This window comes from Ambystoma mexicanum, chromosome 4q (assembly GCF_040938575.1).
Source record: "Ambystoma mexicanum isolate Mex_15411 chromosome 4q, UKY_AmexF1_1, whole genome shotgun sequence".
Classification (NCBI taxonomy): Eukaryota; Metazoa; Chordata; class Amphibia; order Caudata; family Ambystomatidae; genus Ambystoma; species Ambystoma mexicanum.
This window is the reverse complement of record NC_090928.1, coordinates 1,187,162,717-1,187,187,983: the sequence shown is the minus strand read 5'-3', so window position 1 is coordinate 1,187,187,983 and position 25,267 is coordinate 1,187,162,717. Positions and strand designations below refer to the sequence as shown.

The following is a 25,267-nucleotide window of genomic DNA, read 5'->3' as shown; positions in this document are numbered from 1 at the left end:
TTTAGCAGGGGAGAGGGAGAGAGAAAGCAGAGGCAAATAGGAAGGTTTTGAGGTGCTTCCGGAACCGCAGATGGTTCTCCTCAAGTTTCAGGGAGGCCGGAAGGCTGTTCCAGAGGGAGGCCCCTGCCGCGGAGAGAGATCTACCCCCCAGCTCGTTGCTTCGAGAAGCGGCTAACCCTGAGGGAGTTGGAGACGGATGAGCGAAGGGCTCGGGAAGGAAGATATTTAGGAAGAGAGAGTTGATAGGCGGCCTCTTCCGTAGAAGGCTGCCAGGGGAGCTGTGTTGCTTAGGAGAATGACAAGGTCGTGCTTCTACCACGTCTGCATCTGAAAATTCTTCCTGGAAAATCACATCAGGAAGCTCTGCCATGTCTCCCAAAAGAGATACTTGCGCTATCATTGGTTCAACAGTTTCTACAGCCTCAAGGAAACTGTTTTCAATGTCTGGTGATACCCTGACCTTAACGGGGGGCACTTCAAGCTCCAATTCCTCTGCAGATACAGGAACTTGCGTTGTCGTCAACGGTGTTGTGGTCGACAGTACCTTTGTTGACGAGTGTCCCGCCAACAGTAATTTCGTCGACTAATGTGTTTTGGATAGTTGCTCCCCCGTGGATGAGTGCTCTGTGGACGAGCATTTCGTGGACGAGTGCCACGTGGACGAATGGTGTGTTTCCTTCATCGATGAAAAATCCGACGACGAGGACCTTGCCGCAGACGATGTCTTATGTGTAGTCATCATCATTGTGAGTTTCGTCAACGGTCTGGCCGACAACAGGCCTTTATCCTTCCCATCGCTCATGGACAGTTTCCCCGTCGATGGATGCCCCCCCACCCGGTTTTTCGCAAATTCCTCCTTACCTTTAGAGGTAGATTTTGCTGCGAAATGTGACTTCTTCTGGCTCGTGAAGTCCAGTGGAGGTATAAAAGCTATTATCTCCAGCTTCCTCTTACTTTTAGCAATGGGAGAGGAACTCCTTTCCACTGAAGAGGCCCTTCTCTTCGAAGTTTGCCTCTCAGACGGAATGCTGGAGTGGACAGGAGCTGTTCTGACAGACTCTTTGTCCGAAGACTGATCCCTGGCTTCCAGATGTAAGAGATGTCTTCTGTGCCTGCCCTGAAGGGTCTTGTTGGAAAAAGACTTGCAAATATCGCACTTCTGAATGTCATGCGAATACAGGCAGTAAATGCAGTGGGTCCTTCATGTAAACTAACTTCTTCTTGCACCTCGTGCAGTCCCTGAACAGGGAAGGCTTCTTGACAGCCTGTGATGCAGCCATTTTGAAGAGAAGGTTTACACAACAATTTCGGGTCAAAACAAAGACTACTTGTCCCAAAAATTACCTTGAGAAAAAGCCCCTAATCAGGGGAACAAAGTAGAATATATTTGGAAAATATATTCCACCCAACAAAGTAGAAAAGAATTGAAAAGCTCAGAGAGCTTGAGGATTCCCAGTGTCTGATAGACTGTGGTGAAAATTCTGAAGATGGATGCCAGGGGCAGAGCTTAAGCCCTGCCACATCATTGGTTGGGGCAGAAAAGGACCAAAGTGAGGTGGAGGGACTACATAATGGAATGGATCAGTGGCCACAATGTGTTATTTACATGCATTGTCTATGGGATAATGTATGTATATTAAAAACATTTTTAATAATTATTTTTATCACAGAGGAGTCCCAGTCTGACGAAGGGGAATATTCAAGCATCTGAATCAATGAAATATCCAATGCTGGAGAACATATTGGTTGTGTACTGTAGTATATTAATGTGTGATATTGAGCTGCTTTCTTACTAGTGAAATGTTTTCCAAATGATTATGTAAATAAATGTTTATTCTTTTACCAAGAAATCTTGAATAGTGTTTGAAATACTGTGATTGCAAGTCCTTTGTGTTACATCTTTTACTGCTCACATTACTCTTGAGATAAGTCTGGCTGCTCAGCCACTGCTACCACATAACTGTGTAGTACAGGCTTGTACCAAAGGTAAGATTGTGCTTACACCTGTAGTCTTAATTGTGTATAGTGTTCCCAAAGGGTACTGCATGCAATTCTGCCTAACACAAGGACCGATCACTGCTGGACAGGAACCGCAAACGTTGACGGACAGAGACCGCTCGTCGACAGACAAGCCCTGTACGCCAGCAGTGGACAAGAAACAACGGCCTATGGATGGGAAAATTGGTACCGGAGACAGCAAAAGACCCGTCAACCGTGGAAAAAGAAAAGCTCAGACAGGAGCCTGAAAATGATGAACCCACACAACTTCCACAAGCAGACTTGGACCAATCGGGGGCGCGAGAAACAATCCAGCACCATCCAATCACTGTGCCAGTCTCTCCAATCAAATACTCACAGATCATGCCCAAAGACATCCTGCAGTACCAAGTGGATTGGGAGTTTGAAGCTCAACTCGCAGCATTGCTAGTGTTCTCCAACGAGTCCACAACCATGGGAGGGCTCTTGAAACGGCCTCCACCATTAAGATCGCCACGTTTCCTGCAGTGTCCATGACATAGCCCTAGGAAATTAACGGTTATTCCTGTGGCACAACCACAAGAACCCCTGTTAAATCCGCAATCACTCCTCTCACTGCAGGTTCTGTCCACGCTCCAGAATTTTCTGACTCAACTGGACACTAGACTTCCAGCTGGACTGCAGGCCCCAGTGACTACACAACCACCTGTAGTACCACAAAGGATGATGACCATTGGGACACAGACAACGATCAGTTGGAAGAGCAGCCGGAGGAAGCCACAAAATTCATTACCACCAGATGAGATTGGGGCATTCCATTCACTCATTACAAAAGCTTTCCAGGAGTTTGGCCTCACCCCCTCCGAGGAGAAAAAAATATGTTTTTTGTTTGATCATATGAGTAAAAGAACAAAATCAGTGGTGGCAATTCCAATCCTCACCCACGTGTGGGAGGAGGGCCTCTGTACCATGAGACATCGTTTTACAGAGCCAGCATTTAAAGGCACGCAAGACAAAAAAGTTCAAGCCTCCAGAAAACACTCCCAAGTGTCTCACATCTCAGCCTTTCCTGTAGTCGGTTGCCTCAGCGGCAGCCAGCAGGCAGTCGCACACTCAATCACGTAAATGTACTGTGCCACCAGAAACAGAAAGCCAGAAGATGAATGTTCTGGGAAAGAGGTACTTACGGTGGGGTCCACCACAGTAAAACCAGCCAAGGCACTATCCATCATGTCCACATGTGACCGCGAAATGTGGCATAGATTGGCCCCCATTCTGGAGCACTTGCCAGAACAGAAGCACGTTGAAGCAATTACTATCTTGAAGGAAGGAGAGGAGGCTGCAAACCATTGTATCAACATCACAGTTGACCTAGACCAGACCGGTTTTAAGCAAATTAATAATGGGGTGGTTCTCAGAAGGCAAGGATGGCTCCATTGCATAGATTTTATACCTGATGTACAGCAGAAGGTGCTGGACATGCCTTTCAAAGGCGATAGTCTGTTTTAGCCCAACATCAATGAAGCACTGAAGGCGATTAAAACTGACACACACAGTCCGCTCTCTCACCACCCTACAAACAAAACATAATTTCGAGTGGATTGTGTCCTCCAACGTATTCCTCATTTTAGATGTATTCCATCCAGCTTCAGCTGCTTCGGAAAATCTTTCCGGCAGAGGGCGTTGTGCGTCAATGTCGTCGAGTCGATGGTCCCTCGAAGGCTTCCGTCGAGGATGATGTCATCGGGTGTATAAGTAGCACGCGCGGCGCCCGTTGGCCTCAGTTCTGTTTTTCCGCAGTATATGTTGCTTCGGAGATTCGGTGCGCCTCGAGTTCTGTGAGAATAGCGAAATAATAGCGAATATGTCCTCGTCATCGACGCCGACCACGACCCCGAGATCTTGGTTTCAAAAAGTGCAAGTCGTGCGGTTCAAAAATGTCAATCACCAACCCGCACTGAGAGTGTTTGTGGTGCCTCGGAGAAGGCCACGACATGGAGACCTGTATGAAGTGTCAGGCGATGATGGGGATGGCCTTGCGAGAGAGGAGGGAAAAACTGCAGGTAGGTCATAAATCCGACCGTAAAGCCTCTAGCGTCGAGTCGAAGACCCGTGAGGAGATATCTCCTCGACGTGAAAGGCATCGGTCCAGGTCCCGAAGCGATTCCCATCGCTCGTCGTCTCCGACGAAAAAATCGAAGAAACAACGCCCAGGTCCCCCTCCACTTTGTCCTCGAACGAATCCCCAAAAAGGATGAAATGTCTCACAAAACATTCATCATCCGAAGAATGGGAAGCATTCAGGGTCAAAATGATGGAGGTTTTCGATAAAGAGAAGCCTCGGTCCGCGCCTTCCTCAGAAGCCGGCCAGGAGCGTCATCCCTCTGACACTCGCGCGCCCTCGAGCCAGGGTGATCGAGGGAGGAAGGATGGAGAACCTTCTAGGACACCAAGCGAGAAAAAACGCTTGAGTCGAGTCGACCGCTGGAGGTCACCGACGCCGTCCGAGACCGAACATACCTCGAAGGGCAAGTCTTTGAAGAGCGCCTCGACACCCTCGAAGCCGACGCCGTCAAAGACGGGTACTAAGTCGATGCCATCGACGCTATCGACGCCTTTGTCGACGTTGACCCCGAAGCCCTCGACGCCGAAACTTCCAGTTCGGCAAGATCAGCCAGGAAGAGAGAAAGAAAAGGCTAAAACACCTGTGATGCCTTCACGACCCATTAGCACTCCTCCTCCACCTCTCCCAGAAAAGGTTTTCAAACCTCTCCCTAGGAAGGAGTTTTTCAAGTCCTTGACCTCAATTCTTGAGGAACAGGAGAAATCCGATGAGGAGAATGTACCTTTTGGGCTCGAATATGGCACTCCAAATGTCCCAGAATGCCTGATTTCAGAAGAAAGCAGTATGAGGGATCTGGTGGATTCATTGCACAATGCAAGTGGTATTGATACGTCTCCAGAAAATTATTTTGGTAGATCAGAGCCAGGTAAACATGCTAGTCCATCATACCGCCAATTAATGACTAAAGTAGTAGATTATTTAGGATGGGCCAGAACTCAGCCCAATTTGTCCAAGATGGTCTTACAGACATATTGGACCATGGTCCTACTGAAGATCCAATTCTATGTTTTCATGTAGCCTTACAAAATAGGGTGGCCAAAAATTGGGAGACTCTGGATTCTATTCCTCCAGCAAATAAATCCCTTGCTTCAAAATACTGCCTCGGCTATCTGTCTAAACATCCCACTCCGAGAGTTTGGTCATACAGGCAGCCACAGCTTCTAACAAACTAGCGTACCCTTCTATCCCTCCAGACAGGGACGATAAGCGTGTGGATGGCTGGGCACGGAAGGTATTTTCAGCTGGAAGTATGGCATTAAAATCAGCCAACTCCACATGTGCCTTGGCAAAGTTTTTATACAATCTGTGGGAGTGCATCGCGATGGCGGCGGAGCACATACCAGAAGGGGAAGAAAGGGAAGGATTCCTAGCCATCGTTAGAGATGGAAAGGAGGCTATGCAGGAATCCCTTGAATCTGGTCTGGACGCTGTTGATAGTGTAAGCAGGTCCATGGGAACTAGCACGGTAATGCGCAGATTTGCATGGTTACGGAAGTCGGGTTTCGCACCAGACGTGCAGAACCATCTTCTAAACATGTCCTTTGAAGGGTGTCACCTTTTTGGCAGCAAGCCTGACGAAAGCCTTGAGAGGTTGCAGACCTCAAAAGCAGCTGCCAAGTCTTTGGGAGCTGCCATCAGGCAACCTCAGCCTTTTCGTGCTACAAGTCAATCTTGGAGGGGACGATCCTATCGTTACTACTGCTCATATGGAAGGACGAGAGGAATGGCCAGTCAAAGGGGCCAAAGAAAGGCCACTTGCGGTGGACGAGGAAAACGTGCAAGGCCAGCTCCAGCTACAGCCTCTGCCATCAGCGGCTGCAGCAACCGCCTCAAAATCGCTTCGAGGACTTACATCACAAGACACCTGTAGGAGGCAGGCTGTCACAGCATCTGCAAGAATGGCGAGCCATTACTTCAGATGTTTGGGCTCTAGAAATAATAGCCCAAGGTTACTGCCTTCCTTTTGTAATGCAACCTCAAAGCAATCCACCAGGGAGACACCCTTTGAAGTTTTCAGACCCGCTCCTACAGCAGGAAGTTTTAACCATGCTGGAGAAAGGTGCTATAGAACTGGTACCGGCAGCGGAAAGAAACAAGGGATGGTACTCCCTGTATTTTTTTATCCCCAAAAAGGACAGAGGACTGAGACCCATCTTGGACTTAAGAAACTTGAACAAGTTCCTCAGGAAGGACAAATTCAAGATGGTCACCCTTTATCAGATTGTTCAGGCCCTTCAACTTCAGGACTGGTTGGTGTCATTGGACCTCCAGGATGCTTATTTTCATGTGCTGATTCATCTCAAGCACAGGAAGTACCTGAGGTTTGTAGTTGGCGACTCACACTTTCAGTTCGAGTCCTGCCATTCGGATTGACCTCCGCCTCGAGTGTCTTCACCAAACTGATGGTAGTGGTGGCAGCGCACCTCAGGAGGGGGGGGATTCACGTCCACCCCTACCTGGACAATTGGCAGATCAGAGCACGTTCTGCCGAACAAGCACTAGATCACCTGAAAGTACCCTACCACTTCCTCCAAATACTGGGCTTCTCACTCAATTTGAAGAAGTCACAAATGACACCTTCTCAATGGCTCCAATAGATAGGAGCCGTATTAGACACATTCCTGGGAAAGAGCTCGCCTCCCAGATCGAGGGCTCAAGACATTCTTCAGATGGTTTCCAAATTCCAAAATTCCCAAAATGTCCAGGCCTACCACTTCTTAAGGTTACCCGGCCTCATGGCATCCTGCATTTCTCTGGCGCCAGAGGCACGTCTGAGAATGAGATCCCTTCAATGGGCTCTAAAGACTCAATGGTCCCAGTTCTCAGGTCGAATGACGGATCTTCTCCAGATTCCGGACAAGGTTCGTCAGGATCTTCTATGGTGGACTTGTTCAGAGAATATCCTGAAAGGAGAACTTTTTTGGCAACCATGGCTGGAGATCACAGTAGTGACGGACGCCTCACTCAAAGGGTGGGGAGCTCATGCCAACAATCTGACAATCAGCAGTCGTTGGTCTCCATCGGAGTCCAAACTACACATCAACCTTCTGGAGCTGAGAGCAATCAGACTGGTGCTGAAAGCTTTCTTGCCGTCTGTCAGAGGAAAGAATGTCCTGATAATGACGGACAACACAGTGGCCATGCATTATCTAAACAAAAGAGGAGGTGTAGGGTCACTACCTCTGTGCAGAGAGGCAATGCAGCTCTGGTATTGGGCAATTCAAGAAGGAATCTCCTTAACGGCAGTTCACCTAGCCGGGGAGGAGAATTTGACGGCAGATGCTCTGAGCAGGCAGAGCACGGTGTCCCACGAGTGGGAACTGGCTCAGGAAGCCATTCAAGAGATCTTCACCCTTTGGGGAACCCCTCAAGTAGACCCATTTGCTACCGAAAGCAACCAGAAGTGCGAAAGTTATTGCGCAAGGGAATTTCCCACGAGAGGAGCCCTGGGGGACGCGTTTGTAGTGGAGTGGAATTTCCCACTATTATGCGCCTTCCCTTCGATTCCCGTCATTCCTCAGGTCATCAGGAAATTGAGACGCTTCTGGAGCCGCATGATCCTAATTGCCCCGGATTGGGCCAGGAGAACGTGGTACCCGGACCTTCTAGACATGTCCATCTGTCCACCAGTATGTCTTCCTCAGAGAGAGAACCTTCTCTCTCAAATGGAGGGTCAGGTTCTCCATCCACAGATCAAAACGCTCAACCTTCACGCTTGGTATCTGAAAGGCTGGGATATAAGGATTGGAACCTTCCAGATGACGTCATGGAGGTGTTGCTTTCGGCAAGAAGACTGGCAACAAAGTCTCTATACCATTGCCCTTGGAAAAAGTTTTGCAACTGGTGCAGAGAAAAGAATGTCGATCCTTTTTAATGTCCTATTCCGGAAGTATTGTCCTTCCTCCTGTCCCTAGCACAGAAAGGTCTAAATATGGGAACCATTAAAGGTCATCTTGCGGCGCTTTCCATCTTCAAGCGCTCGTTAGAAGAATGCTCCTACTTCAAAATCCCTTTGATAATGCAATTCTTAAAAGGACTCACAAATGTGTTTCCTCCTCATCCGTTACAAATTCCAATTTGGGATCTCAATCTAATTTTAAAATTCTTAATGTGTGCTCCTTTTGAGCCTATGCACACTTGTCCATTAAGATTACTAACATGGAAAACTGCTTTCCTAGTTGCCTTAACATCTGAAAGAAGAGTGAGAGAATTGCAGGCACTTGTCTTCTGGGCCACCCTATACTGTGTTCCACAAGGACAGAGTTGTGTTGAAGGTTAAACCCTCATTTTTCCCAAAAGTGGTATCTGAGTTTCATTTAAGTCAAAACATTGTAAGGAGGAGAAAAGATTACACAGGTTGGATCCAAAAAGAGCTTTAAGCTTTTACATCTGTAGGCTTTCTAGGCTTAGAGTGGACAATCAACTGTTTATTGGCTACACAGTAAAGAGATTGGGTCAGTCAGTGACAAAGCAAACAATATCACGCTTGATTGTGCTGTGTATTGCAGATTGCTACAGATTAGCACAAAAAGACCTGCCAGAAGGTCTAAGGGCTCATTCCACCAGAGGCATCGCCTCGTTGACAGCCCTACAAAGAGGTGTTCCTATAAGGTCCATTTGTGAAGCAGCAACTTGGTTCTCGCTACATACTTTTTCAAAATTCTATAGCCTGGATGCTTGCCAGTCTAAGGATCTGAATTTTGGTAAACCAGTTCTATATTCAGCCATCTAAAAATATCAAAAAAATCTAGTCCCTCCTCCACAGAAATTGTCCTTACTGCCTTGGGAGTCGATCTAAGATGAGGAATACATTGGAGGACACAATCCACTTGAAGAACAAGTTACTTACCAACTGGTAAGGTTCTTTCGATTGGATGTTCCTCCAACGTATTCCTCATAGCCCTCTCAGCCTACCCCGCTGTATATTTTTCCAGGTTATTGCCACTCCAAAGCTCTCACAAGGCAAATACCTGTCTGCCGGCACAATCTACACAGTGAAAAATAGATAACGAAAGGGGAAAAACAGAACTCAGGCCAACGGGCGTCGCGCGTGCTACTTATACACCCGATGACGTCAGCCTCGACGGAGGCCTTCGAGGGACCATCGGCTCGACGACATCGACGCACAGCGCCCTCTGCCTAACATTTTTTCCAAAGCAGCTGAAGCTGGATGGAATACATCTAAGATGAGGAATACGTTGGAGGAACATCCAATCGAAAGAACATTACCAGTTGGTAAGTAACTTGTTCTTTCGTATATACCGCTGTTGAAGACTTCCACTGCACATCTAAAGGTGCTCAAACAAGAAATAAAACAAATGTTAACAATAAACGCCATAGAAAAAGTACCAAAACAACAAACAGGAAAGTGTGAACAGTCCTGGTTACCTTGTAATTTTTTGGTTTTTACTGTATCTCATACATAACGAGATTTTCACGCTGAGTGCAGTGTTTTCAGTGATATTTTTATTTATTTATTATAGTGTAGACACATAGGGCCTCATTACGACCCTGGCGGTGACGGTATGAACAGTGCCGGTAAGTCACTGACACCGTTCTTACCGTCCTGTTGCATTACGAGTTCTTCTCCCGGATTCCTGACAGCCTGCCAGGTCTTACCTGGCGGGCTGTGCGGCACCCTCGAGCAGAACTCGTGATTGCACCGGCACCGTTATCAACGGTGCCGGTGCAACCATGCTCCCCACCCCCATTCTGCCCTATGGGGCAGAATGGGGATCAGGAGCCCGGCAGTACCGCCACCCGCGAATGGGCAATTACCGGCCCATTCAACTAGTAATGGGCCGGTTCTTGTCCAATCGCTGGTGGCGGGGCCGGTAGCGAGCATGGCTGTAGCTGTGCCTGCCATACAGGCATGGCTATGGCCATGCTCGTAATGAGGCCCATAGTCTAATAGTGGTCAACCGGCACATGTTTCGACCCTGAGGGATCATTATGAAGGCTGATTTTCAAAATCCATTGCCACAGTAGTTCGTTTGTACATACATTACATTTGGGGCCTCATTACGAGTTTGGTGGTAGCCATGGTGCTCTTAGCTCCATGGCTGCCTCCAGACTCGGGTCTGGGTTCCTTGAATAAGGAATTACCGTGTCATTCCAACCTTGGAGGACCCGGTAATCCCTGCTTCAAAAAACACATCTCCATTCCCATTCGAGCCTCCTTAGGGCCCATTATTAGCTCCCTGGTCCCCTTGCGGGACCCGCTCGTAACGTCTGGTCAGACCAGACGTTCTGAGCGGGTCCCATAAGGGAACCTCGTAATAGGGCGGAATGGGTTTACCGGTACCATTACTGGTTCCGTTAAACCCATTCCGCCCACCTCATAATGAGGCCCTTGGTGTTTAAAGTGAAATGTGTTGAGCAAGGTGAGTGAGTGACAATAGGTGAAACAGTGGAAGTGCATATTTCCATATAGTCAATGGTAACACATATTTGGTTGCGTTTAGTTAGCCATAGGTTACATTGGAAGTTACAACAGACTAAACAGCAACCCCCAGGCAAGCATCATATCCCAACACAGCCTTCTCCTGCACAAATATCTCAGTCAAGAACTCCTAACAGATGATGAATTTGGCTACTTGAAAAACAGTCACCCAGTGATGCCCACGCTCTACCTCCTGCCAAAGAGCCACAAAAGCTTTGTGACAATACCGGAGGGAAGACCAATCATGAGTAGGATAGGAGGTATTACAGAAACACTCGGACATTATATCAACAGCGTAATACAACCAATAGTCATTACAATACTGACATATTTCAAAGACTCTATGCATACCTTAAAAATTCTATCTGCGATCCAATGGAAACCAGAATTATTGTTGGCAAAACTTGACGTTAAAGCACTATACACTTCTATAGAGCAGAAACTGGCCATACAGAACGTGGAACACCTGCTAAAAAATCAATCAGCCTTATTTTCTGAACAGGTTGAAATGACTAAAGACTTCCTGAGATTCTCCTTGTCTAACAAGGTTTTCCTCTTCAACAGAGAATACTACCGCCAAACCTGAGGTATTGCGATGGGACACGCACCAGCCTTGGCCAATTGGTTTATGCATTCCCATGAAAGTAAACATGCAATGACCATGGCCACATATAACGAACACATTGTAAAATGGTTCCGTTATATAGATGACATAATACTGATATGGAAAGGTACGCAAGATCATCTAGATTACTATGTTAAGTTTCTTAATTCACATTTCCCCTACTAGAGGTGTTGGTTCACCTCTTGCAACCTGTGACCTTGCAGAGATGTATCCTGATCATCAGACCAAATAACGAGCGCAGCACACAAGTGTTCATATCTAGAGCCCAGCCCTTTCTCTCTACCCAACAAACAGGAAAGGTTGTTTACTCTCGATACTTCTTAGTGCAAAACCGGGCAAAAAGTGGCGCCCGATACTAGACGTGCGCAAGCTAAACAAATTCATCAAAAATCAGTGAAAATAATGGTCAGGATGCAACAAGTCACACGGGCGGTACAACCGCACAATTTCCTGCTGTCCTTGGATCTAAAAGACGCATACTTCTACATACCGGTGCACCGGAAACATCGTCAGTATCTGCGCTTCTTGGTAGTAGGTGAACACTATCAATTCAAGTGTTCTCATTCGGGCTAAAATCAGCACTGGAACATTTACCAAATGCCTAGCACCAGTCGTAGCAGCACTCAGGAAAAAGGGCCATCTCATTTATCCATATCTAGACGTCTGGCTAGTGCAAGTAAAGACCATGGGAGATGCTCATGCAATCAATGCAGAGACCAAACTCTTATTGCAGCAATTGCAATTTGAGCTAAACTTTGAAAAAATCCTCTCTATAGAAACGCTGAAGACAATGATTCCTCTCTTCAAACCAGAACAGTAGTTATAAGTCAGGAAATGCATGGGTCTCCTAGGGACTATGGCCTCCTGCATTCACCTCATACCGCACTGCAGACTGAACATGCGTCCGCTGCAAGAATTCCTCGCCAGTAGATGGTCCCAGGTCACAGGTTGTGGGACGAGAAGCTGCGGATTACACCACAACTAAACTACCAACTAAAGTAATGGACACAATCAAACAACATCAGCACTGGGTACCGGTTTCAAGAACCCATTCCGCACAGCACATTGGTGACGGATGCCTCGCTGTCTGGCTGGGGTGCACATGTGGGCTCTCTCGACATTAAAAGAAAAATGGACAGCACAGGCGGTCAGACTACATATAAATGTACTGGAACTCAGTTCAGTGGGCTGGGCCGTGAAATCATTTCAACCAATACTCTACACTCTACTGTTCGGGTATTAACCAACAACAACACAACCATGTGCTACCTCAGGAAGAAAGGTGGGACAAGTTCTCCAATCCCCTTGCAGGAAGCACAAAAGATATGATATTGGGCCATCACCAAAAGGATAACCGCCCAAATGTTTCAGCTGTTGGGAATTAACAATGAGGTGGCAGACAGCCTCAGCAGGTCCACCAGCCAGTGCCACGAGTGGGAGATTTGCGACAACCAGCTCCAATGCATATTAGCTCAATGGGGCATCCGGAAATCAACCTCTTCGGGAGTAGAAATCCAAATGTGCACACTTTGCCAGCAGAACACAGCAATGGGGGTCGATTGGGAACGCCTTTTTGTTCCGGTGGACCAATCTATGCCTTCCCACCTTTTCCAATTTTCCGCAAAGTGATCAAAATGATTCAAACATATCCGTGCACGATGGTGCTCATAGCCTCGAACTGGCCAAGGCAAACATGGTGCTCCAACCTTAGTCACATGTCCAAAGGCCATTGGATTCCTCGCCGTAATCCATTCGACATAATATTGCAAAGCCACGGAAAAGTGCTACATCACAACCCGCGGTTACTAAAATTGACTGCGTGGCCCTTGACCTCACGGAATTTGATACCTACATTTGTCGCAGAAATGTGCCGACATCCTAACCTCAGGATGGGCACTGGCTACAAATTGTCCCTATCAAAGCAAGTGGAACCTGTGCCTGGTGTGCAGGGCAGAAAATTTTTTAACTGTTTTCAACAAGCCCGGAAACAATCTTTCCTTACCTCCTATCGTTAGCTCAAGGTGGATTCTCGCACCCCTCTCCAGGTACACAATTCAAAGGGGGACAAGGCCACTTTTCAGTGAACGACTGGACTGGTCAAACATTTCCTCAGGGGGTTATTCAGAACCATTCCCCCAGTGAAAAGGTTTCCACCACAATGGAGTCTCAATATTGTTCTGGCGGGACTCTTGAGAGCATTCTTTGAACCTTTAGAGACAGCACACCTAAAATTCCTTTCCTGTAAGTGGTTTTCCTCCTAGCTGTTACTTCAGTGAGAAGAGTATCAGAACTACAAGTGCTGACGGTGACGGAGCCATACTTAAGTTTTTACAAAGACAAAGGGCCTAATCACAAGTTGGGCGTTATTTGGGTTAGCACCCACCTGTGTGGCGGTATTACCATTGGATCACAGGTTGAGCGCTAACAGTTACTCCCATTTCCCCATTGGGTTCAACGGCGCAATTACTGTGCGGTAATACTGCTTGTTGTAATTGCGCCAATAATGGCATTTTTCCAACATGTTTACCCCCAGCCTGGAGCTGGGGGTAAACATGCTGGACTCGAGATTGGGCAGAGCGATAACTGCAGTAGTAACACTGTTACTGCCGCATTTAAAGGATACCGCCCAACTCGTAATGAGGCCCAAAGTGGTCCTTACAACCAACCCACGGTTTATACCCAAATTGCCATTGGCGTTCCATAAACATGCATCCGTTACGCTGCCCGTTTTCTTCCAAGAACAAAAGACTATGGCGGCGATTACGCTGCACTCCTTAGACGTTAAAAGAGCGCTAAAGTACTCTCTGCATAGGACGCAACCCTCAAGAAATTCTACTCAGCTGTTTCTCGCCTACGTGCATCCAAACACAAGAAAGGCCATATCCAAGCAAATAATTGCAATTTGGAAATCCTCTACTATATCCTTCTGTCACACCAAAGTTAACAAACCACTGACTGGGCCCTCTGAAGTCCATTCAACAAGAGCCACAGCGGCTTCGGCGGCATTGTGGTCAGGGGTGTCACTAAATGACATTTGTCAAGCAACCACAATGGCCGTGCTGCACACCTTCACTGGGCATTACTGCCTCCAAGAACAACACGCTGCTGATGCAAGAATAGGAAAGGCTGTCCTGCAGCATCTATTCAAATAAGGTAGGCTTTTCACCGTCATCCTACCGCCATCTAAGTTCATACTGCTTTGATACCTGTTCATAGCATGTGAATCTATGAAAGATCCAATTCTGGAGAAGCGGTAGGTTTTTATCTGTAACTCCATTTCTCCATTTTTGTTATCTTTCATAGATTCACATGCACTCGCCAGCCATCCCCTATGGTAAAAAGCCACTCTCAGATACACCTAAATCCAGTATGCGCTGGGTAGAAACTGAATGGAGACTGCACGGGAGGAGCTACATACTCGATGTCCCATTGGTGGGGACCAAAAGCACCCAAAGGGAGGGCAATGGGATACAAAATAAACCCCTAAAGATTTTCTTTATTTATTATTTTAAAAAGTTAACCGAGGATTCCCAGCCTGACAACAGGGAATTGTTCAAAGCATGTGAATCTATAAAAGATACCAATGCTGGAGAAATGGAGTTACAGGTAAGAAATGTACCCCTACCGCTTTATGCCTTCAGAGAGGGTCTGGGCTCAGGCTCCCTGGGAGATGCCCTAGAAATCTCCTTGGATGGAGTGTCAGCATTAGCAATCCCACCTCTTCCTTTGACTCATCACTCTATGCTGAACATGTATATATATATGCTGAAACTGCAGGAAGCCACAGACTACACAGTGATGTTTATAGCACCATGGTGGCCAGCCAGGTTATGGCTTTTGGCGCTAAAGACAATGGAGGTCATTACAGCCTTGGCAGTAGGGGGTTAATGGGGCCGATAGAGCTGCCGCCCCCGTTAACCCCCGACTGCCGCATTACGAGGTTTGCTTGTGGGACCCGGTAAGGACGCCTGCTTTTACCAGCCGTCCTTACTGGGTCCCGGAAGCAGACCAGCATGCTTACAACGGGCCCATCATTAACGGGCCCGTTGTTTGCATACTCCCCATTCCCATTGAGCCCGATGGGGGCTCGAATGGGAAGGGGGATGGGTTCCTGGAATAGGGAAATATCGGGCCCTTCAAGGTCCGAATGGCCTGGTATTTCCCCATTCCAGGAACCCGGACCCGGTACCCAGAATGGGGGTAGCCATGCCGCAAATAGGGGCGTGGCTACCTCCAAGGTCGTATTGACCACCTATGTGCACACGGTACAACAGCAAATGGCTCTGCTTCTATAACTCGTCTCTAAACAAAAAGATCAATTCATGTCATACATCAGTGGATAGTGCCCTTTTCTTTATCTCAGACCTTCGATACCCAGGCATTTATATGTACTCTTGCCATACATATCTCAACACTGATTCTTCTACCTTTACCTTCAAAAACCCAATGATAAAAATACATTTTTGAGGGCCTGTACATCTTTTTCCCCCTACCAAGCCACATCAGGTAAAATGTGACCTCAATCTGATGCTCAACGCTCTTTGTCATAAGCCGTAAAAACCGATGGCGACTGTTCATCTCAAATTTCTCACCTGAAAGGGGGCCTTCTTGATCATCATCACTTCAGCAAGATGAATTGGTGATCTACAGGCTCTGTGCATTGTAGAACCCTTTATGTCTACCATAAAGATAAAGTGGCGCTTCACCACATCCTTCCTTCCTCCCTAAAATCATTTTGAAGTTCCATATTAATCAATCTATTACGCTGCCAGTGTTTTTTCCAGACCCTTCTTCAGACAGGGAATTAATCCTGTACAACCTAGACGTGAGGAGAGCTCTTAAGTTCTATCTCGATAGGACAAATTATTTCAGGACCTTGTTGGGACGCAAGTACAACGCCGTAGTCAGGCGAAGAAATATACACTACAAAAAATATTTTAGCAGGCGTCCTAGTGCTAGCAGTTCTGGTTGGCGCAGCAGAAAGTGCATGTACCCATTTGTAGTTAGCTTTGACACATATTTTAAACACCAAATAGCCATACAGAAGGAGCAACAATGTATTAACGTTGCAGTTGCAGAGGTTAAAGATAGGGAGATGTATTTTGCATTTAGCAGTAGTGTACGTTGTTAGGTTTTAAGGGATTTACAAGCAGGTAGCTGACATAGATAGGAGTAAGAGATGAAGTCAGAGAAGTGTTGCGGTAAAGCCGAGGTCCGGGGCTAAGATAGCAGGAGTTCCGCCATATTGGATTATAGGACATGGTACAGGATGTGTTTTTTTCTTTTAGCATAGCTTTTTATTTGCATTTTTAAACAAAACAGTTCAACCCTGAGTATTGCTCCTTTGTCCTCCCTCCCCCCCCTGTGGTTCTACAGAGTTCCACCTTTCTCGTGTGCCTTCTGTGGGCGGCATGTTCCTTGGTGCAGGCATTGTTGCTCTGCTGCGCGCTTCTGCTCAGTGCTTGGGTTATCTCCCCTGTCCTAGTTCGATCAGTGGCTATTCCACTATGCCCAGGAGGCTCATATTCCTTGGGCACCAGATAACCGTCGATCCCTCCTTTAGGAAGTCCAATAACCTTGACCAGTCTGTACGGAACGCTCTGTGATCCCTATGGTGGGAGTATGCCACCCATTAGTGCTACAGTGGGGGGACCTTGGACTTCCATTTTTGTGCCAGCACTAGTGCTCCCGCCATCATCATTATAACATACACTTTGCGGTCTGATTTTGAAGGAAGGTCCTCCAGTGTCCCATCTAATCCTATCAATGCCAAACCTCTATTACCCCCTCTCCTCACCCCAGGACTTGTAATATTACCTCTTGTATGGCCCCCCAATAACTCTCTATTTTGGGGCAGTCCCACCATATATGGCTCCACGTTCCCTCCCTTCCACATTCCCTCCAGCAGTCTTTTGATTCGCCTGTGTACATTTGGTGGAGTCTTGTAGGCATTAGATGCCACTGGACCAGCAGTTTAACCCATATTTCCCGGATTTGCAGGGATCTCGTGAGTATTGAATGTTCGCCCATAGTTTTGACCAAGCACTCTCCTCTATTGCGTGCCCCGTGGATATCTCCCATCTTTTCAAATATAGCCTTCGGGTGGACGCTCACCTGCTTTCAGGTGCGCATATATGGACGCAACCACCCGTCTATCGCCAGGGTCTGTATTCAAGTACTTTTCGAAGGGGGGCCAATTGGCGTGTGCCTGCTTGCCTCATGGAGGGATTGAGTACCCAATGCCTCAATTGTGCATATCGAAATCTCTCCATCTCCCTCAACTCGAAGTCTGCCTTACATTGGTCAAATTGTTTGACTTGGTTTCCCTCAAAAATATCTCTGATTTTTAGACATCCCCTCTGCTGCCAGTTGGTAAATGCAGTGGTTTTGTGTCCCGGAGTGAATTGTGGGTTGTCAAATAATGGCGTGAAAGGTGATGGGTGAGAGGTGATATGATCTTCACTGCCTCATCCCACGAGTCCCCCACCAAGTCCAGTACAGAGCTAGCATGCATTTGAGGCGGTCTGTCTGCTTTGGGTATCCAGAGTATCCACTCCAAATTTCCGTCTGCCACTGCTCGGTCCATTGGCCTCCATATCTTTCCCCTATCCTCGTTCTGCCAGTACCGGATAACTCTCATCTGGGCTGCCAGGTAGTATGCCTTGAAGTCTGGTGGCTCCCCCAACCCGCCCCTGGAAGTAGGCAGTCTCATGACCCTGGCTGTCACCCTCAGTACTATTTTTCCATAGGAATGTTCTCGTCATTTTTTGGATATCCCTGAATAGTGCGGGCGGGAACCCTAGGGTGTGTTTTTTAAAGTATGAGAAACAGGCTCAACATGGAGCTGTGGCTCTGTACAGTCAATCCTGAGATAAGTCCTTCTTCCTTCCCCCCCAGAGAGAAGTTATGATGTCATGATCACAGGCAGCCATGCTCTGTCGATAACAGTTAATTGGGTCCAGCTGCAGAGCTGGGAAGAGCCGGGAAAGGAATGTTGGATCCAGGGAGGAAGGGCAGGGATGTGCCTTCAAAGGTTAAATTCATGTGATCAGGGCATATTTTGATACAAAATATAAAGGCTTCAGCCATGCCTATTAAATTGTAGTCCGGTGCTAGTGTTAGAGGGGTGGCCCGAATGTACCCTCAGGTATAAGGGCACAGAATTACCAATTGCCTCATTCACCTGCCAGCTCCTCCCATTCAACCTCACATAACTCCTCACATCACTTAAAGGGCACATCTGGCTTTCGGTTCCGTCGTAACAACTCCCTGCACTTATATCCTTACGTCTATCTCATATCTCCTCAGTGAGTCTGATGAGTCTTTTGGTGGTACGTTTTGGGCGGTTGTCTTTCTCAATGTTAACTTCTTGAGACACTGCATCTTCCTGCTGTACAGTTCCTCCATCATCCCTTGTCGTCTCTTGTGTTGTCTGTGTCCTAGTCTGTTTGTGGTCAACTCCTCGCTCACTTCCCGGTATGAGGTGTTTGAAGAAAGATGCATTACTGGTCACTTCCCTCTTCCCATCGGTGGCAGGGAACATTGTCCCTTTCACCTCTGTCATTCAAAATGGTATGCCCCTGTATTTCGAATCAGTCTTCCCTTGTTTCCTTTGCTTCACTAGGACTTCACCCCCTTCACCAAAGTCCTTCATTTTTGCCTTTCTCGCCCAGTCAGTTCACCGCTTGTCCGCTTCCTTCTCTCTGGTATCTTTTTCTCATATGTCTGCTTCCATGATCTCTGCCTCTACTGACTGGGCCTGATTCACTCCTTCTGCTCTGGGTAGTCTTGTCTTTGCATTGTAGGCCTTCAACAGGTCTCCGGGCAGCACTTCTGTCAGCGTGTGAGCCGTGTTCCTGTAGTGTTGCAACATTCGGCACATAGCCCGCTGTACTGGCATCCCTTCTATTACAGCCTTCTGTATTGTCCTCTTTATGGATGACATGAACCGTTCCACCATGCCATTGGCCTGGGGCCACAGCAGAGTTATCTTCTGGTGTACAAACCCGAGGTGCCTCGCAAACTTGTGGAACTCCTGGCCGTTCATGGTGTGGGGAATGCCCCATTCACTGAAGAACTCATCGATCCCGCCAACCCCCACCTGCTGTAGTAGCGGTACTTTTTACAAACGGAAATCTCAAAAACTCATCCATGATCACCAACAGGTATTCTCCGGTTTCCAATGGTCCATAAAAGTCCATTGTGACCTGGTGCCACACCTTTTATGGGATCACAGTCACTTGTAGCATGAGCCACAGATCACTCTTGGCCACATATTGACACAGAAAACATTGCCTGACCACCTCCTCCACTATGGCATCCATGAACACGAACCATACAGTCTGTGTAAACATCTTCTAGGTCGCCTCGACCCCCCAGTGCCCTTCATGTGCCAGCAGCACCAGGCCCCTCCACAGGGAGGACGGTATAACCAGACAACACCCCCTCAGGAGTATCGCCTGTTCGGAAACTGCTAGCTACATGCATACTTTTGAAATGCGCTCTATTTCCTGCCTGTTGGCCCCTCTGTGTCATGGAAGCTGTCGCTTGTGGTCCCTCCACTAGTTGGAGTTCATCAGTTCTCTGGACATGCTGATGGACGGGTCTGCCTGTGATGCCAGTGCCAGTTCTATCGTGGTTAGTGCCAGTGGCATGCGCTGCTCAGTGAAGTAGCACAGATACTTTGCATCCCCTTCTCTCTGGAGCCATAGTGAAAGACTGCTTCCCCTTGCTTTATCTCCTCTTGTTCCTTTTCTTGTTAGCCAACTGAAGCCCACCAACGGCCTTTCATGCAGAATGCCGGCGTTTGTAGCCAAACATTTGGAGAGTGACATTACACATTTTATTACTGCCTTTGTGAACAGGAGTGGCAAGTTCCAAAAGCCCTAAAAAGAGCATTAGTAAAGCCACTTCTAAAAAAATCTACTTTAGATCCGGAAATAATGAAAAACTGCCGGCCGGGGGCCAACATGATGTGGCAACAACATTTTTGGAAAAAGTGGTTTGTACTCAATTCCAGGCGTTTGTAGATAGAGCGAAATTGTTGAACAATCTACAGTTGGGGTTCCGCCTCAATCATGGTATGGAGTCAGCCCTTTTGGCTGTTCATGATGATTTGTTAGTGGCTGTGGATAAGGGTTGGGGGTCAACGGTGCTGTTGATGCTAGACTTATCCGCAGCCTTTGACACTGTGAACCCCCGGATAATGGAACAACGGATTAGGCATGTTGGAAAAGAGTCCCAACAGGTGGTAAACAGGTTTGAATCATTTCTCAAAGACAGATCTCAGAGGGTAATACTGGATGGCTTCACCTCACAAATGCTGGAGCTGGAATGTGGGGTACCGCAAGGCTCCTCTTTATCCCCCCTTACCTTCAACCTGTACTTCTGCCCGGTCTTCAAGATATTTGAGAAGTATGGTTTGAGATTTCACTCATAAGCAGATAACAGGCAGCTATACATTGAAATTCAGAATATTGAGGATGCTTTTGAGAGAATTAACGAGGGCATGGAAGAACTTAATGAGTGGATGACTAATAACCATCTACAGTTGAATGCAGTCAAGACATAAATCATATTGTTTGGCCCAAAGGACACAATGTTGTTAGAGAGACAGAGCCCGCCCCCACTTTGATCCTAAGGGAACAATTGCAGTATGCCAAAAAAAAAAAAAAAACCTAGGCATGTGGTGGCAGGAGAACCTGTGCAGTGAGACCCAGGTGGGGGCAAAGGTGAAAGCAGTCCATTATGTACTGTGATCACTAAAAAATATGCTCTCCTATATTGCGAGAAGACAGGGCAATTGTGGTGGGGGCAGTGATTAACCCCCACCTGGATTATTGCAACAGTCTGTTAGCTGGAAATACTCAAAAACAAATGACCAGACTTCAAAGATTCAGAATGCAGCAGTCAAAGTAATAAGAAATCTCGGGAAACGGGACCATATATCATCAATGTGGAGATCCCCCCACTGGCTGATGGTGGAGGATATAATCAAATTCAAAATGGCCTGTTTAGTTTTTAAATGCCTTAGAGGGCTTGCACCTGATTACCTGGCTGACAATATCATGCTATACCATCCAAAAAGAAATCTATGTTGGGAAGATACATTCTTGACCTGTATTTAACGGACCAAATGTGTCAGAAGCTTTGTAGTTTTAGGGCCCAAAGTTTGGAACCAAATCCCATTGGAGATCAGAGTGTGTGGAACTTTAGATCTCTTCAGGAAGAGACTGAAAACTTTCCCATTTAAATAAAAAAATGAAAATCTAATATAACTAAACTCCTGCTGTTTCTCTTTCTGGGTTCATGTTTAGTGGTTATCTGCGCCCGAATAAGGATTACTCTGTCTGGTGTGCGTAATACATTAATAAAAAAAAAATCATGTCCTATTTTTGGCCCTGGGTGTCTCTCTTTCTCTGTCATGGTGTTGGCCACTCTTATGTCGATACAGATAGTCTTATTTTGTTTCCTCCTTTGGCACTATGACCAGGGGTGAGATCCACGGTGTGGGGCCAGTTGCCCTCTCAATATTGTTGTTGTCTAACAACTGTTGTAGTTCCCGGTACACTGCCTCCTGTAGCTTGAACCCTACTCTTCTGCAGTGCTATGGAACGGGCCTGATATTTTCATTGCTGTGTAGCCAAAGTACAGTGTCTTTCACCTTACCCAGTCTTTGAAACAGCTGCAAGAACGTTTGTTTGATCATTTCCTTCACCATCGGCACCCCAGACATGTGAGCAATGTTCTGACTCCTCACTAGTTCTGCACTGCACCGGACTACATAATTATCTTGGAAGTGAATGCCTATCAACCCAAGTGCGTTTGCTGTGTGATAAGTGAGAAAACACTTCACGCTTACTGGCCCCCCACTGGAAGATGCGTACCTTGGACTGTGTTCGATCTCTCCTGTCCCCTGTTTGTAGGAACTCCTGCTCCCCCATAATGTTGATGGTGGCACCAGTGTCTATAAAGAAGCAGTGCGTTGCCTCCCCATCTTGGCCATTACTTTCGGGGCTTCTTTACCTTCTTGCTCACCATGCATCAAATTGACAAACTTGTCTGTGTATTCGGTGTATGGTTTCTGTGAGTACTCGTCATACGCATTGTAGAAGTCTCATGGGTATTCACACTGTTCCGGACAATATCCCACTTGCAGTGACTAGTCTTTGCTCAGGAGCTCTCCGTAGTCCAGACTATGGTCCATTGCCCTAATCACCCTACTTGGCAGCTGCGGGTAGAAAGTTGTTGGTTGCCACTGTTGTTGTTGATTCGGTCTGGCTGGCGGAGGCCACCCTGTGGGCATCGCTTGTGGCTTTTGTCCAGGTGAGAATGATCTCCGTTTCCGATAGACAGTGTGGAAATGGCCCCCTCAGCCACACTTTGTGCATCATTGGCTGAGGGCCGGACACAACCCCTAAATGTGGAAACTGGCTGACCACTTCAGTAGCATAGTCTCTGGGGGCGAGGACCTGTCCACACCTGCATGTATACATCCATCAACAGGCCTCTTGACGCGGTCTGCCTGGAACCAGGTCCTATTTCTATGTCATTAAATGCCGAGACCGCTGTCACGTGGACCTGTGGACCCTCGCCATCTCTATGATTTTGTCGATGGTTTGGGGCTTCTTTAGGAGTTGCTTCCGCAGGACAGATGACACACACCCTTCAGTAACGCGAAGTCGAACTACCTAATCATCAGAAAAATCTGCAAATTGGCAATGGACCAATTTCTGTCAAAGATGGGTAATTAACTCCTCCCCAGTTTCATGGGGGGACTGGTGACATTGATTGAATACATGTCTTTCGTAGTCTCTATTGGGGTGTAAGGCTATCTTCTTTTTCAATGCTGCCACAAGTTTCTCATTGATGGTTCTCTCCCCATCCGGGATTGTCTTGATGATACCCTGTATCGCCTTACCAGCAAGGTTCACGAATATGTCTTTTAGGACTGGCGATGTCTCCTCTCACGCAGCTCTGATGACGTTGTCAAAGTCCTCAACCCATTCAGTCTACTGTGGCCCCTTGTCTTGTTGTGGTACAAGAGTGAACGGGCACGGTTTCCTTAGAAAAGCCACTTTCGCCATGATCCACCATGACAGTGCCTTGCCAATCACTCAGCGCACTTGGCAGCTATCACCTGCTCCGCAAACTAGGGTGGTCCAAGGCCCTCCTGGCAGTACTCGTTACACCACACCAACAGGCATGTTCTGGCGTGGGCTGGCACTCTGCTGGCCCTCTGTGTCACCAGTGGTGTGCCTCAATCATGGTTCCAATGAAGTTTGGTATGAATCAGCACTATGCAACTGTGGAGGTGATCAAATGGCTCTCTTCCAATCCCTTACTGGCCATAAGCTGGGGGTTAGCTGCTGTGGTGGGTTGCACGCTATTGTTTTTTCCTTGTAGAAATTGTACACCAAATGTTCATATGTACATTTGCATGTGCAGATGTGGTCACAGTTCACCAACTTTATTCTTACTAACTGCCTCATCCACCTGCCGGATCCTCCCCTTCCTCCTCGCATTACGTGTCCTTAAAGGGCACATCTGGCTTTCGGTTCCCTTGTAACAGTTAGGTCAATGTCCTTTCACAGTTTTGAAAAATCTGGCAACCAAATGTGGGAATGTGTATGTGCACCTATCCCATGTACTATTAAAATATGGGACAGTGATTTCTTGATTGTTATTATGTTAATTGAAATCTCACGCATGGGATAGTTGTAAGCATTTCGAGTTCTGAAAAGATAAAAATAATGTTCAAATATTTTTATTTTTCCCAATGCAGGAATTTATGGCTGGCAATCCAACACTAGCTGAAATGAAATCTGAAATTCAATATTATGCAAGTCTCGAAGAAGAGATTGAAGAACTGAACCCTTCTATTTTTGTGGGACCAATTGAAATGCACATAGGTATGAATAATGTTTATGACCAGCAGATTTAATTTATTAATGGATACATATAGTGGTTGAATTTCATTTGTATGCCGTCATGTAACTTATCTGAAATGCCTTAACTTTTTCTTTTAAATAACTATTATTTCAGTCGTTTATAACTACTCAGTTTTAATTTACCCTGTTAATATGTTTTTGAACCAGAATCAGGTTAGGCGCATAGGTTGTGCTTTAGTACCATCAGTACACCAACAAAATTGACATAAGAGTGTTTGTGAGGAGGGACATGCAGCTTGTGGACATCCTTTGGCTTTTAGTCTATCCACTTCCTGGCCGAGGCATTTTAAGATATATTGCCAGTCCTGCACAATCCCTGTCTATCCCCGCACAACCCATGGCCTTAAAGGGTCCCTTACCTACATTATTTCTGACTTCTGGGATGGCAGACAATGCCAGATGTGTTCTCAGGGCTAACCCAGCCCAAAAGGGAGGAGGGTGGTTCCTTTGGACTGTTTATGCATCTGTTGCTGCTCAATGACAGCTACCCTCAGTGTCGGCAGGCCGATTCTCTACATCATACACTACTTCTGGCAAAGATCACCTCCTCCCACTGTTGCTGCTGTCAAAGCAGTCCTTCTGCTTTTCAGAGACTGTTACGTGAAGCCGTTTTGCCTGGTAGCCTGTTTTGCCTCTACATATTAGTTGTACATTTGTCAGGCAGTGACATCATGGGCCCAGTGTGAGAAACCAGAAGGTGTCTCACGCGCTAGTCCCCGCAGATCGCCCGCTCTGGTGGCCTGCGCACTGCCATCGCCTTAGGATCCAGACCCTGGGGGTGGACCAGTGCGGGAGGATCACCTGGGTGAGGGGTCTTCGGGGAGTGGGATACTGGATCGCGAGACACAGTATCCCCCCGTAACACCTTGACCCCATCCTACCAGGTAGGATACATTTTCACACAGACAGCCTACTCTGGGAGAAAATAGACTCACACCCAAGCAGTCAACCCATGCCCCACACAAAACCCCAGAATGCTCATTAACTGCAACCCTAAACCAAGAGAAAAGAAAACCCCCATACCTTGAACCTCGCCTAACCCCTCACATAACTCCCCTATCCCCTATTGAAAGCTGTCCTCCCTCGTCTTAGAGCTACCTAGAGGTGTAGGACAACACCATTCCCGGGCCGGATCCCAGACAACTAGG

General features: G+C 47.1%; 1 protein-coding gene across 1 annotated transcript in view; it reads left to right on the top strand.

Annotated features, from left to right (window-relative positions):
- Positions 1 to 25,267, top strand: part of DNAH8 (dynein axonemal heavy chain 8) — an 8,835,797-nt gene that overhangs the window by 3,614,790 nt on the left and 5,195,740 nt on the right. Inside the window, exon 28 of the mRNA XM_069608756.1 lies at positions 23,954 to 24,080. Within this exon, the coding sequence (XP_069464857.1) occupies positions 23,954 to 24,080 (127 nt within the window). The remainder of the gene's footprint in view (positions 1 to 23,953; positions 24,081 to 25,267) is intronic.